This window comes from Theropithecus gelada, chromosome 1 (genome assembly GCF_003255815.1).
Source record: "Theropithecus gelada isolate Dixy chromosome 1, Tgel_1.0, whole genome shotgun sequence".
Lineage (NCBI taxonomy): Eukaryota > Metazoa > Chordata > Mammalia > Primates > Cercopithecidae > Theropithecus > Theropithecus gelada.
This window is the reverse complement of record NC_037668.1, coordinates 11239043-11254756: the sequence shown is the minus strand read 5'-3', so window position 1 is coordinate 11254756 and position 15714 is coordinate 11239043. Positions and strand designations below refer to the sequence as shown.

General features: G+C 38.1%; 1 protein-coding gene across 3 annotated transcripts in view; it reads left to right on the top strand.

The window, feature by feature from the left end:
- WARS2 (tryptophanyl tRNA synthetase 2, mitochondrial) overlaps positions 1-15714 on the top strand; it is a 114848-nt gene that overhangs the window by 59448 nt on the left and 39686 nt on the right. For 2 of the 3 annotated variants that reach the window (XM_025358569.1, XM_025358571.1), the window contains exon 2: positions 8257-8514. In XM_025358569.1, coding sequence (XP_025214354.1) covers positions 8257-8514 — 258 coding nt within the window. The remainder of the gene's footprint in view (positions 1-8256; positions 8515-15714) is intronic. The other variant, XM_025358570.1, reaches the window with a different exon arrangement.

The window sequence follows — 15714 nt, the reverse complement described above, 5'->3', positions numbered from 1 at the left end:
GTATTTATTATTTATTTGTATTGAGGTGAAATTCACATAACATAAAGTTAACCATTTTAAAAGGAACAATTCAGTGACATTTGGTACTGAAAATCCACAATGTTGTGTAACCATCGCCTCTGTTTAGTTCTAAAACATTTTTTATCATCCCAAAATGAAACCCTGTACCCATTAAACAAGAACTCTCCATTTCCTCCGTCCTCCCGTTCCCTAGCAACCACCAACTGACTTCCTGTTTATGGGTTCGCCTATTCTGAATATTTCATATAAATTGAATTATACACACACAAAAAATTAGCCAACGTAGTTGTGTATTCGTCTAGTACCAGCTACTTGGGAGGGTGGGCGAACTGCTTGAGCCTAGGGGTTTGAGGCTGCAGTGAGCTCTGATCATCCACAGTACTCCAGCCTGGGCAACAGAGAGACACCCTGTCTCAAAAAAAAAAAAAAAAAAAAAAATTCTTATGAGGAAAAACTAACTTTAAAAAACATTTTATATCATTTTTTATACTTTTAAAACTGTAGTGCTTCTTGATGTATTACCTGTACTTACTGTCCTGTTCAAGATAAAAATATGCTGTGTTAGTTAGTATGTTATGGCAAGAATATGACACTTGCTGATTTGGTTTAGCAAGTAGTGTTATTAGGAATTAAAATATTTTGCACTGCATTTAATTTTCTAATTATTTATGTCATGTTTAGATAATTGTTAATTTAGTTTTAATCATCTTTCTAAGGAAAAAAAGGACTTGCCTCCTTATTCTTTACTTACGTATAAACTTTGCGTTTAAATATAGATTAACTGCCCTGAGGTGATGATGTAATCCTTCCTGGGAGCCAAAGCTTCATGACTTTATATTTCATCATTTCTGTCTGCTGGGGAGACAGAAAAAAAGACCTGAAGAAAATAGCCCAAAGAGATGTTTAGGTACAAAAGAAATAGCTACAGGAGAAAAGAACAGTGTAAAATTAAAAACCTGGCGTCTTAGTTCACTCGTACTGCTGTAACAAAATACTACAGACTGGGTAATTTATGTAGAACAGATATTTATTTCTTACAGTTCTGGAGGCTAGGACGGCCCCAAGAGCGAGGCACCAGCTTTGGTGTGTGGTAAGGGCCGCTCTCTGCTTTCAGGATGGCACCTTGTTGCTGCATCCTCCAGCAAGGAGGAATGCTGTGTCCTTACATGGAAGGGGTGGAAGGGCAAAACAGTGTATACTTTCTCTAAAGCTTTCTTTTTTTTCTTTTTTTTTTTTGGAGATGGAGTTGTGCTCTGTCACCCTGGCTGGAGAGCAATGGTGCTATCTCAGCTCACTGCAACCTCTGCCTCCCAGGTTCAAGTGATTCTCCTGCCTCAGCTTCCTGAGCAGCTGGACTATAGCCATCTGCCACTACGCCTGGCTAATTTTTGTATTTTTAGTAAAGATAGGGTTTCACCATTTTGGCCAGGTTGGTCTGGAACTCCTGACCTCACTTGATCCACCCGCCTTGGACTCCCAAAGTGCTGCAATTGCAGGTGTGAGCCACCACGCCCAGCCTGAAGCTTCTTTTATAAGGGCATTAATCCATCCATGAGACAAAACCCTCATGACTTAACCACTTCCTAAAAGGCCCCAGCTTTTAATACTACTACAGTGGGGATTTCCAATTTGAATTTTGAGGGGGTCACACCTTCAAAACATGGCATCTGGGGAAGAACATTATGTGGTGTGGTGGGCAGGGCACTGGAGTTCTGAATTCTGGCCCCAGCTGTGCCACTAGTTGTGTGCCCTTGGCCTTTTGATTAACATCTCCATGGTACACTTTCCCCTTCTGAGAAGTGTGTTGGGGAGAGGGGTTGGGTGGGAGTGGGAAGCTTGAAGCCAGGAAGTTCTAAATTGCATGCAGTTCAATGTGATGGAAGGAATGTAGAACTTGGAGTCCAGTGGCAAGAGCTCAGATCCAGATCTGACTCACCTGCCTGTGACTTTATGCAGGTTATTTAACTTTGCAATGTCCTTCCCTAGAAAATGATGCCTATGATTCCTACCTTCACTACATGAGATGAAGTACATGAAAGGGCCAGGGCATGTTTCTGATAGCTAAATTTCATCACGAGAAGGAAAATACATCTGCAAAAGCATTCCATTATATGATAGAAGGATGGTAGGTATAGTGCATGTAAGGAAAATAGATGCGTAACTCTTGAAATTTGAAAATGGCTTAAATAAGCCTGTGGGGAATATTTTTTAAGAATTAAGTTGATTCCTTTTAAACTGTTTTACTGAACTGACAATACATATTAAGTGCTTATCATTTATGCCCTTTAGGCGCTCACAGTCTAATTGATTAGTCACTCCTTTTTCTTTCTTTTAAAAAATAATACTCCTTCAGTTTTACTTGTTGGCCTACATATTTTTTCTGACTTGGAGGTGATATAGGACCTTCTTTCTCTTATACTGAATTAATATTTACTCTATTGATTCCCAGGTCTGAGCATCTGGTTTTAGTTCTAAGCAGAAATGAACCCATTTTTCTTGGTGCTGAGTGAGCATTTCTTGACAGACCAGTACTCTCCAGTGCTTTTTGGAGGAAAGAGCTGACTATAGCAGAACAATGCTGAGGCATTGCCAAACCTTCAGAGGAGCACCTGGCTCCTCCCAGCCAGTGTCACGCCTGGTCTTCTCTGTTTCAGCTCTTCAATCCTTAATTGCCAGTAGAGGCATTTTCAAGAAAATGTTGAAGATAATTTCAGGAACTTAGGATTGAAATAGTAGGGCGATGCAAATGATAGAATTGAGAAGCACTAACAGAGCTAAGAAGTGAGAGCTTTAAACAGTATTTTTAAATTTATATACAATTAGAAGAATAAATAGACTTATAGAAATAAATAGACAATAGAAGAATAAATAGACTTTTCATCCCAATTAGCTGGGTAATGTTATTGAATATTTTTTTATTGTAATCTGTGATAAAATGCCATTTATGTAACCAATAAGACATAGTGTGGCCGTTGAGCCAAGTTTGTGGTTTACCTTTGACCGTAGTTAAAACAAATGTGATCAATGAACAATTGGTGTTACAGCTGGATACAAGCAGGACTTTGTAAGAAGAGTCTTGAAATCTTTAGCTGAAGTCTTTCTCACCACTGTACTGAAGCTGAAAGTGTTTCAAAGCTAGTAGGCAGCCTTCTTTAGATGTATCTTATTCACTTGAAATTAAAGACAGAAGCTCTCCTAATCACAAAAATTCTTTTGCCATAATTAATAACTTGGGATTTTTAAATTGCTTTTGAGTACAGTAAGAAAATTAAGGAAATTGGCCGGGCGCGGTGGCTCAAGCCTGTAATCCTAGCACTTTGGGAGGCCGAGACGGGCGGATCACGAGGTCAGGAGATCGAGACCATCCTGGCTAACACGGTGAAACCCCATCTCTACTAAAAAATACAAAAACCTAGCCGGGCGAGGTGGCGGGCGCCTGTAGTCCCAGCTACTCGGGAGGCTGAGGCAGGAGAATGGCGTAAACCCGGGAGGCGGAGCTTGCAGTGAACTGAGATCCGGCCACTGCACTCCAGCCTGGGCAACAGAGCGAGACTCCGTCTCCAAAAAAAAAAAAAATAAATAAATAAAAGAAAATTAAGGAAATTACACATTTTGGATGTGCTCAGTACCTTACAACAGGAATAGTTTCAGCTATGTCTGTCAAAATGATAGGTATGCTCTACCTTTGATTTGAATACCCACTGTCTCTTCTGGTATATATCAAATCCCAGAGCTGAAGCTCCTCAGGGATATGGTACTGCTGGTTCTGTTATAAAAATGAGTCAATAAATGTATAGGCTGGAAGTGGCATTTACCAAGGAAATATGCCTGAAATGAAATGAAGACCTACTTTCTAATGTGCTTCTTTTTTAATCCTCTGCATACTGTGATGGAATCATAGGTTGATGCTCCAGGCTTCCCCTTGAATGAATGCCTGTGGGCTAGGCTAGAAGCTGTTTTCTTTGAGGTTTGTCTCCTGTCCAAACCCATGGGAAGCCCAAGCTCCTTTCGTTTTCATTCTTTTCTAACTCTAGTGCTTTTGAACACAGAACCTCCATCCTCCCACCACCCAAACTCCACATTCCAACCCCGTGATTTCATGGTACCCGGCATGTCTCCCCTGCCATGCCGTCAGGCCGCCTGCTGACTCTTGCAGAGGGAACAGACGGGAACATAAACTCACTGCAGAAGAGCAGGACACTCTCTGTATATTTTTAAGACCAGGTATCCAGTTCCCATTTAGAGGCTGTATTTTTTTAATAGTGCCTTGAAAATTGAACAAAACACTTCTTGTTAGTCTCGTTGCTTGATAATATCATTCCCTCTGCGCTAATGTATAGAGGGAACTAGAGAATGAAAAAGATGTATTAGATCATTTCTAGCCCATTCCCACTGGTCACGATACTTTTTTCCCACAGTCTCTTCTCTAGTGCTTTTCTCTTCTAGTTTTCTCAAAGATTTGTTTTCTCCATTTCTCCTGGGGAATAATTTCTGAGTTTGAAGATGGAGAAATATATGTGAAAATATTCCTGTTTTTTTCAGCTTAAAATTCTTAGTCTTTATAATCCTTTACATTACCATAAACAGTCCCTTATCTTCCTAGGTCAAGTGTTTCAGGATGGTATTTTTTTCCTTTCCATTTATTAACTTCAGAGTTTGTTTTTCTGCTTTGCTTTCTCCCTTCATCAATCAGTCCCTAAAGCCCATTAATCATTTCTTACTGCACTGAAAATTCCTTTGCTTATTCCCATATCAGGAATCCAAAGCTGGTTAAGGTCCCTAGGTCCTGGAGGAAGCCTCAATAATAGGTACTCATTCTATGCTAACTTCTCTCTCTGTCTCAATTCTCAAGTAGGAGTTATTTTTAAAATACTGTTTCTAGATTATGATCTGGGGATTTCATCACTTGAAAGCCTTTTATGTGTGTGTTTGTGATTTTGAGTGTAAGATTATGTTTGTTCTCAATTACCTGAAGGATATTTTTCATATCCTCAAAGCCAGAAATCATTTGGGTCTCCTCCTGAGTTCTTGGATCAAGCACAATTCTGGACCATGGAACTATGATATAGCATTCTGTTTTAGGGCTGCCATCTTAGGAGTTGAGAGGAAAATAGACTGTACTTGTAGGATTTGGAATACTTGGGGAAAAGGTAGTGCCAAATTTAAGTAGCCTTGGCACTCACATATCAAAAGTAGATTAGCTCTCAGGAGCTAGCATTAGGTATAAAAAAGACTTCACATGGCTTGTGGCTTCCTGGATTGGAGGACTTAATATTATAAAGATGTCAGTTCTCCCCGAAACAATCTTTAGATGCAGTGTGATCCCAGTCAGCAACGTCAACCAACACTTGCAGCTTCTAATCTGATCTAAAAAGAAGAAGAAAAAAATGAGCAGGATTTTTTATTTTTTCCCTCTTGGGACTTGACAAGATGATTCTAAAATATATTGATACATATAAAGGGCCAAGGATGAATAAAGTACTCTTGAAGAAAAAGAAGGTGGAAAGCCTTGCTTTAGTAGGTCCCAAGATGTATTTTTAAAAAGCAATGTGATACTGACACAGTTACAGACAGATAGACTAATGAGTCAGAATTGAAAGACCAGACCCTTTCCAGATTCTTCTTACAGGGATCCTTGATTTATGATGGCGATGGCATTTCAAAGCAGTGGGAAGAGACAGTCTTTTCAATAAATGGTGCTAGAATAATCAGATATTCATATAGGAAAAAAAGAAGAAATTAGATGCTTACCTCACACCATATGCAAAAAACTCCAGATGGATACAGACCTAAATGTGAAGAGTAAAGATAAAACTTTAAGGCGCACACACACACACATTGTATATATGCATGTGTGTGTGTCTAGCTGTATATAGCCGTATATGCACACACACCACACACACACACACACACACACGTGCACCTTCATAACTGTAGGGTATTGAAAGATTTCTTCTATGATACAATAACCTATTATCAGAAGTTATGTATTTGATTCATAAAATTAAGTACTTGTCTTTATCAAAAGATAAGATAAAGAGAAGACAGCCATACAATAAGACAATATTTGCTCTACATGTAATTGAAGAATATTAGCATCTAGAATATGTACAGATTCTTAAATCAATAAAAGACAATCCAATCTGAGAAAAACAGGCAAAATAATTTAAATAGGCTTTTCATAGAAGAGGAGGTAAAAATAGCTAGTAATCATAAAAAGAGTCCCCAACTTCTTTAATAATCAAAGAAAATTAAACCATAATGAGATTCTACCTCATTTCCATCAGATTAGCTAAAAATAAAAAGATTGCTAATACCAAGTGTTGATGAGGATATGGAACAACAGGAACTTGGTAGAAAGTGTATAATGTTACATACTTAGGAATAGTTCACCACATTGAAGTACTACAGTTGAAGATACATATACATACTTTATGACTCAGCAATTCTGCTCCTAGCTATATACACTAGAGAATCTTGGCTCACTAAGATACCTGTATAATAATGGTCTTTTTTGTCCCCGTAATTTTATTTTGCAGATTTTTAAACTGACTGAAAAATTGCAAAATTAATACAATGAATATGATAACGTCTTAATAGATGGTAGCTAAGCAAAGCATAGTAGCTAGTAGAGAGAACGTACATGGGCTTTGAAGTCAGTGATATATGGCTTGAAACTTCAACTCCACCACTTACTAGCTGTGTGACCATGGGCAAGCTAATGAAATCTGTGAGCCTCATGTCTCTCATCTATAAACTGGAGGTAATAATATACCTACCATATTAGGTATTATAAGGATTAAATGCATTAATATATGTAAAGCACTGGGCATAAATGCTTGCAACATAGTAGTTCAGTAAATTATTGCTGCTTTTGTTGTTTTGTTTTCGTGGTGGTTAAAAATGATAATGATGCATTTTATTTTCTCAGGGCCTTTTAGTTACAGCATATTACTGATACATACTCATTTTTGGTTTTTCACGATGGAATGTATTACAAAATAATTCAGGGGAAAAATAGCAATTTTTTTTAGTTTGTATTGCGTTTTTTTTCTTTTCATTTTCCTATTATAACTTCAGCATTAGGAAGTACAAACCAAAGGGAAAATATGACCAGGGTGCAAATGTTTTTTATAATTTAAATAATTATATAGAATTAAAATTTCCTTTTGAAGAATTGAAAACCTAAATATGATTTTATTAATAGTAAAAGGAAACCAAGGCATAGAAAATTTAAATAACCTTATTAAGAAGTAATATTAGAAATAGAGTATACATTTTCTAATTTCTAGCCCAAGATCTCATACACTAAATTATGATATCAAAAATATAAACAAAAATCTTAAGGCAATAGCAGTAGCCTTTAGCACTAATGCTAAGGCCTTCATTTCCTTAGCTGCAAAAGAAATTAAATCACGTGAAAAACTCTCGAGGCCCCTTTAATCTCCAGTGAAATTTGATTCTATGTCTGAAGGCCTCCTCATTGACCACCAAACCTCAGTTACCTTTTCCTCTTGGGAATTCCTCTCTGAACCCTATTCTGTATCATTCCAAACTGGTCATGATCATGTTACCATGTTATACCTTTACTTGCCTTTTCATAAACAATATCGTCTATCTCCTATTACATCACATTCTCTTGGGGATGCAGATCTTTTCCTTTTTTTTCTTTCTTTCCTTTTGTTTTTTGTTTTTTGTTTTTTGAGACGGGGTCTCGCTCTGTTGCCTAGGCTAAAGTGCAATGGCATGATCTTGGTTCACTGCAGCCTCCACCTCCCGGGTTTAAAATTCTCCCACCTCAGCCTCCCAAGTAGCTGGGATTATAGGCGCACCACCATGCCCAGGTAAGTTTTGTATTTTTAGTAGAGACCGGGTTTCACCATGTTGGCCAGGCTGGTTCCAAACTCCTGACCTCAGGTGATCCACCCTCCTTGGCCTCCCAAAGTGCTGGGATTACAGGCATGAGCCACCACGCCCAGCTGCAGATCTTTTCTTATGTGTCTTTATATTTGTACACGTTTGAGTGCAAAAACATTTTTAATATCTATTTTTTTTTTGTCCCTAGTAGCACCTAGCATAGTGATTTACAGAGTAGGCCCAAAATAGATGGATGATGATGACTGTCAGATTGTAGTTTACAAAAATATAACTAGCTCCCATAGCTATGATAACATGGGCATAGGCTTCATGGGATTCTGCCTCAAAAGCAAATATGTTTGTTTTCCTTTGTTCCAGAAAGACAGCAAGAAGCGAATATTTTCTGGCATTCAACCTACAGGAATCCTCCACCTGGGCAATTACCTGGGAGCCATTGAGAACTGGGTGAGGTTACAGGATGAATATGACTCTGTATTATACAGCATTGTTGACCTACACTCCATTACTGTCCCCCAAGACCCAGCTGTCCTTCGGCAGAGCATCCTGGACATGACTGCTGTTCTTCTTGCCTGTGGCATAAACCCGGAAAAAAGCATCCTTTTCCAACAATCTCAGGTCAGCTTCTCAGATTAGAACTGAGAAAACTTTTATTTGCAGATTATTTGAGGAAAAAATGTTGAATGCTTCACACAGCCCCTGCTTGTGATTTTTAAAAAGTGTTTGAAGGTGACTTTTTCAAATGTGATTTTTTTTTTCAGCTTAATGTTTTACTTGCGTTTATATCATTAACTATCATTATATTGTAAGAGTATTTTTCAGCTTTTCCTCTACTGTATTTGGTAAGTTTATGATGCTTCATATACCAAAGAGTTGTGTTTCATGAGTACTTCTAGCCCTGGAGTTGTTTTGCTATGCTGGGTTGCTTTCAAACTGATTACTTTGTATTGTTGACTAATCTCCTTGTGATCAGGGATAGAAATTAGTGACCAATAGTTTTATGTAATTCCAATGTTGCTTTATTAGATGTTGTATTTGGAAGGTCTGTTGGATAATTCCCACTGTTCATTCTTTGTGTAATAGTTTTTTGAGAAGATTTGATAGCACAAGTTGGGAAATTGGAAGACAAAGTTTCAGTGTCTTGTGTCTAAGCCAAGAAAGGCTTCATAGTAAAGCCAAAATATTTGACTCATATCTTCACTATGGATGAATCAGTTTATTCTTGGACAGGCAGATAGTCTGGTCTAGAGACAAGGCAATCAAGATACACCCTAGAAAAAGATAAAAATTCTAACTAGATCGTGCCTTCATTATGTATCTGCTTTAACCTTAGGACAAAGCCCAGCCAAGGAATGGTATGTTATACATGCTATGGTATATGTTAACATGCGTGCATATATGTAACCTTCTTTGATTGTACATTTCTATCATTATTTTTATATATGTTTTGTTATACATAAAACTTAATGTAACGATTCTTACAGAGCAGACTGTTAAAAAATATGTGATAAATGAAAAGAGTATAATGATCCCTTGGCATCCAAAGAGTGTTGGTTCCAGGACCACCAAAGCTACCAAAATCTGCAGATGCTCAAGTTCCTTATATAAAATGGAATCATATTTGCATATAACCTACACATATTCTCTCGTATACTTTAAACCATGTCTACATTACTTGTAATAACCTAATACAATATAAATGCTATGCAAATAGTTGTTATACTGTATTGTTTTTTAATTTGTATTACTTTTCTATTGTGGTATTGTTATTTTTTGATGCCTAAATACACACTAATTTCATATATATATATTAATTTTTTAAATTTTTAGAGATTAGGAGGGTGTATGTGCAGTTTTGTCACATGAATATGTTGTGTAGTGGTGAAGTCTGAGCTTTTAGTGTCCCTGTCACCCGAATAGTGAACATTGTACTCAATAGGTGATTTTTCAACCAACATCCTCTTCCCCACTTTTGGAGTCGCTCTGTATGTCCATGTGTACCTATTGTTTAGTTCCCACTTATAAGTGAGAAGATGCAGTATTTGTTTTTCTGTTTCTGAATGATTTCACTTAGGGTAATGGCCTCTATTTCATGTTGTCCTCCATGTTGCTGCAAAAGACATGATTTCATTCCTTGTTATGATTGTGTAGTATTCCATAGTGTATATATAGTGGTGGTGTTATTTTTTATTTGTTGTTTTTTCCTAATATTTTCAATCTGCTGTTTGGTTGAGTCCATGGATGCAGAACACACAAATTCAGAGGGCCAACTCTATGTTTAAAAAATAAATGCAGTTATCAACTTTGTTGCCAGCTTGGAGATAATTTGATAAAATAATAGAATCTGATCATTAAAAGGACCATAAAGGCAATTTACTGCAACTTCATTCCTTATAGTTGGTCAGGAAGGCTTTACTTGCACATGACTTTTCAAATTCAGTGTTGGACAAATCCAGTTACTATAAAATACTTGCTTTTATTGACTGAATATCTACCTCCATATAATTTCCATTCGTTCATTTAATTTCTGCTCGGTAAAAAACACAATAAATCAACTCTGCTTCCACACAACTGCTCTTCAAATACTTGGAAAGACATTTATTATGTACCATTTGTATCTTACTCTGTAGGTCCTTACCGTATAGGTCTTTCCTTCTACAAACTAGCTATCCCAAGGTCTCTCGCCTTCTTGGTCATCCTCTCTCAAAAGCACTCTCATCTTCTTTCTGAAAAGAACGTGCCTCAAGCTTCACATCCATTGCCAGCGTTGGAGAGCTGTTCATCATTAGAGCCACTTTTTGAGTCACCTAATGCATTTTGCAAAGCACATCATCTTCACTTCATCTAAGCTGTTTTTAATACAAGCTGGCTTTTGATCCTTATCAGATATTATTTCTAAAAATTATATTCCCAGCCACAAGTACCTATTTCCATACTTCTTGTGGATGAATGTCTAATCTCCACAAAGTAACCACTTGCCAGATTGCTTTTTAAAATGGTCTTTAATATTAAAGACTTATTTACAACTACATCCCATACTTGCACTTTGAACTCAATCTCTCAGGAATGATTACCATATTATAATTTTTTTCTACTTTGTAAAGGATTTTAGCAGTGACCTTCATAAGCATCTAAAATTTGCAATAATTGAGATATTTTCTTCCATGTGGTACTTTGTTGTTCAAAATAGCAATTGAAAAAGTAACCCACTATATGGGAGACTTTGTAAAGACTTCCCCATAAAGGAGGGACAAAATTCACCTTCTCTTAAAATGGAACCTAATGAGCTCATTGGGTCTAGGTCGGAGAGTGGAAGGGGCAGAGTTGACTGGTGTGTGCCTGTCTTCTCCTTATAGCTTTAATGCAGTTGTAAAGCTGTTTAATAATTCGCCTCTTTGCCATCCCTCACTTCAGCTCCATTGTGGAGAATTTTCATAGTTTGCCAGCAAAATTTAAGGGAGGCACTCATCTTGCCTACATTATACAATTTGTCTCACAAAGGCAATATGAAAAATTTCCTCAGGTGTCTTTGTAACCTAAGATCAACTTGGTTCTTAGCCATTTCATTCTTTGACTCAGGCAACCAACCTTATTACAACTCTATGGATGGATGGATGGATGGATGGATGGATGGATGGATGGATGGATGGATGGATGGATGGATGGATGGGATATTTTATCAGGCTTTCTTTCCCCCTTTTTAAAAAAATGTAATTTAATTTAAAAATGTTTTTAACAATTTATAACAGTAGAGAGAATAGTATACTGTACCCCATCTCTTGTTAACATTTTGTTATTTATCTCACTGATGTTACTTTCTTTTCTTTTTTTTTTTTTCTTTTTTGAAAGAGAGATAGGGTCTTGCTCTGTTGCCCAGCCTGGAGTGCAGTGGTGTGATCATAGGTCACTGCAGCTTCAAACTCCTGGGCTCAACATCCTCCTACATTAGCCTCCTGAGTAACAGCTGAGACTTCAGGTGTATTCCATCATTCCTGGCTTTTTTTTTTTTTTTTTTTCTTCGAGAAATGGGTCTAACAACGTTGCCCAGGCTGGAATCAAACTCCTGGGCTCAAGTGATCCTCCCAACTTGGCCTTCCAAAGTGTTGGGATTATAGGAATGAGCCACTGTGCCTAGTCGATGTTATTTTCTTTGTTGAAGTATTTCAAAGCAGATACTGCACATCATGGCATTCCAATTCCTAAATATTTTAGCATGCCACTATAAATCCAGGAAATTTTCTTACATTACCATTATACTGTATGACACCTAACAATGATCATTCCATATTATCATCTAAAACCCAAATTACCCTGACTCTCCCAAAAATGTATTTTATAGTAGGCTTGTTTGAGTGAAGATCTACCAAGGTTCACATATTACATTTGGTTATGGATCTTAAGTCTCTTTTCTTTATGCCTTTTGATTTGTTCATCACACTTTATTTCCTGTAAAGTTAGTCCTGTGCTTAAAAATAATTAAAACTTGGATTTTTTATGCTTCTACTTTTTTTCTCACCTTTGATGTATTGATCAAGTTTTCTTTTGTTTTCTATAAAGTTAGTTCTTTTGAACTTCAAAATCTTAGTTTTTTAGTTGCTTTCTCTTTACACTAATCTGTGTTAGCTGATGGTTAGTGACTATAAACTACTGTCCCACATAATTGCTCATCACGATTTTCATTAATTTGAGTAGAAGCTGTGCTTATCTACTGCCCATGGATTACCTAGAAATGACCATTAGACATCAGCTCCATTAGAGTGGCCATAATGCTTCAGTTTGTTCATGGATGCTGATGGAAAGGTCCTCCTCATACCTTATCTTTACAGCCATGAAGGCATGTATTGGCTTTTGCTTCTTAGAACCATTTTTCAGGTAGAAGTATAAGTGAATAAACCAGTCTTCTGGAAACAGTTATTATCTTAGCCACATGACCCCATTATTTACAGAGTTCTAGTAGGTGAAAAATCATCATGGCGATGACTTAGGTTTTGTAATAAAAAAATCAATAATCAGTAACTGTCTTTTTTTCTTTTTCATTTTCTTCTTTTTAACAGGCAATGCTAGGAAGAATTTTTTCTTTTTTCTTTATTTTAAATTGACAAATAAAAATTGCATATATTTATGGTGTACAACATGATGCTTTGAAAGATGTATACATTGCAAAATGGCAAAATCAAGCTATATAACATATCTATTACCTCACATACCTATCTTTAAGTGATTTTCAGATAGACAATACATTATTATTAACTATGGTCACCATGTTGTACCAGAGATCTCTTGAACTTATTCCTCTTGTCTAACTGAAATTTTGTGTCCTTTGACCAACGTCTTCCCATTTCCTCTTGCCCCATTCTACTCTGCTTCTATGAGCTCGATTTTTTTAGATTTCACGTATCAGTGAGCTTATGCAGTGTTTGTCTTTCTGTGCCTGGCTTATTTCACTTAACAAAATGCCCTCTGGGTTCATCCATGTTGTCATAACTGACAGGATTTCCTTTTTTAAGGCTGAATAGTATTCCATTGTGTGTATATACTGTATTTTCTTTTTCGGTTCATCTGTTGATGGACACTTAGGTTGATTCCATATTTGGGCTATTATGAATAGTGCTGCAATAAACATGAGAGTACAGATGTCTCTTTGACATACTGATTTTCTTTCCTTTGTATATATACCCATTAGAGGGATTGCTGATTTATATGGTAGTTCTGTTTTTAATTTTTTTGAGGAACCACCATACTGTTTTCCATAATGGCTGTACTAACTTTCTCACCAACAGTGTGCATGGGTTCCCTTTTTGCCACATCTTTGCCAACACTTGTTCTCTTGTTTTTTGTTTGTTTGTTTTTTTGAGACGGAATCTCGTTTTGTCAGTGGCACGATCTCGGCTCACTACAACCTCTGCCTCCTGGGTTCAAGCAGTTCTCCTGCCTCAGCCTCCCAAATAGTTGGGATTACAGGCACCTGCCACCAAGCTCGGCTAATTTTTGTATTTTTACTAGAGACAGGGTTTCACCATGTTGGCCAGGCTGGTCTCGAACTCCTGACCTCAAGTGATCTGCCCACCTTAGCCTCCCAAAGCACTGGGATTACAGGCATGAGCCACCACACCTGGCTTGTTATCTTTTTAATAATAGTCATTCTAACAAGTGTGAGGTGATCAATCTGTGTAGTCTCCAATAGAGGGGCTGCTGAAAAGAAAATAATCATATTTTCAGATCTATTTTTAAAAAACATGCTTATTAGGAGACTATTTATTTATTTACGATAGTGTCTCACTCTGTCACCTAGGTTGGAGTGCAGTGGTGGAGTGATAGCTCACTGCAGCCCCAAACTCCTGGGCTCCTCAAGCAGTCCTCTTGTCACAGCCTCCCAAAGTGCTGGGAGTACAGGTGTGAGCCACTGTGCTTGGCCAGAAAACTATTTTTAAATGTGTAAGGCTGGCTGGACGTGGTGGCTCACACCTGTAATACCAGCACTTTGGGAGGCTGAGGCAGGTAGATCACTTGAGGTCAGGAGCTCCAGATCAGCCTGGGTAACAAGGCAAAACCCTGTCTCTACAAAAAATACAAAAATTAACCAGGTGTGGCATCGCATGCCTGTGCTCCCAGCTACTCAGGAGGGAGGCTAAGGCAGGAGAATTGCCTGAACCCAGGAGGCAGAGGTGGAAGTTAGCGGAGATCACGCCACTGCCCTCCAGCCTGGGCGACAGAGCAAGAACTTGTCTCAAAAAAGAAAACCACAATGTGTTAGTTTACCAAGCCATTTCATGTATATGACTTCTCTCTTAATCATCAAAACAGTCACAGGAATTAGATATTACTGTTATCTTTCACCTAATGAATAAATTAAGGCATGAAGAGATTAAGTAAATTGCAAATGTACTTAAAATGATCTTTGAGGCCGGGCGCGGTGGCTCAAGCCTGTAATCCCAGCACTTTAGGAGGCCGAGACGGGCGGATCACGAGGTCAGGAGATCAAGACCATCCTGGCTAACAAGGTGAAACCCCGTCTCTACTAAAAAATACAAAAAACTAGCCGGGCGAGGTGGCGGGCGCCTGTAGTCCCAGCTACTCGGGAGGCTGAGGCAGGAGAATGGCGGAAACCCGGGAGGCGGAGCTTGCAGTGAGCTGAGATCCGGCCACTGCACTCCAGCCTGGGCGACAGAGCCAGACTCCGTCTCAAAAAAAAAAAAAAAAAAATGATCTTTGAGCAGTATCTGGTACTTAGTAAATACTCAGCATATAGAACTTTCCCATTAGCTGCCTAAGGTCACCCAGCTCGTAGGTGGCAAAGCCAGGGCTTTTACAGTTTTCCCCTAAAGCACCACTTATGGAAGATGTACTCATGAGGCGGGAATCGTGTTCTGCCCCCTGCCTACGCACCCTACTCCAGCCGTCATGTCTCTGCCTCTGGAGATGCTGGTAGAGGGGAAGCGGGGAGTTGGAGCTGACCTCAAGGCCCTCATTATTTCTTACCTGAACAATTAAATTACCCTTTCACTCCTGCCCTAGCTTTATGGTTTGGCAGTTCATTCCCCACAAGGCAGCCATAGTCACCTTTCTACTAAAAATACATCAGCATCTCTCTCCTGCCGTCAGGTAAAAATCTAAACCCAGCTTAGCTAGAAATCCCTTAAAAAATGAAGCCCCAGAGTACACTAGACCAGTGTTTCTTCTACTACACCACTAAGTTATGCAGACCTTTTATTAGCAGTTTATTTTGTGTTTGGATGATCTGATTAACTTCTACCAATGACCCTTTAAAGCTGAAGCCAAAATACTTTCTTCTGGTTTAATTTTGAGAAGATTTGATAT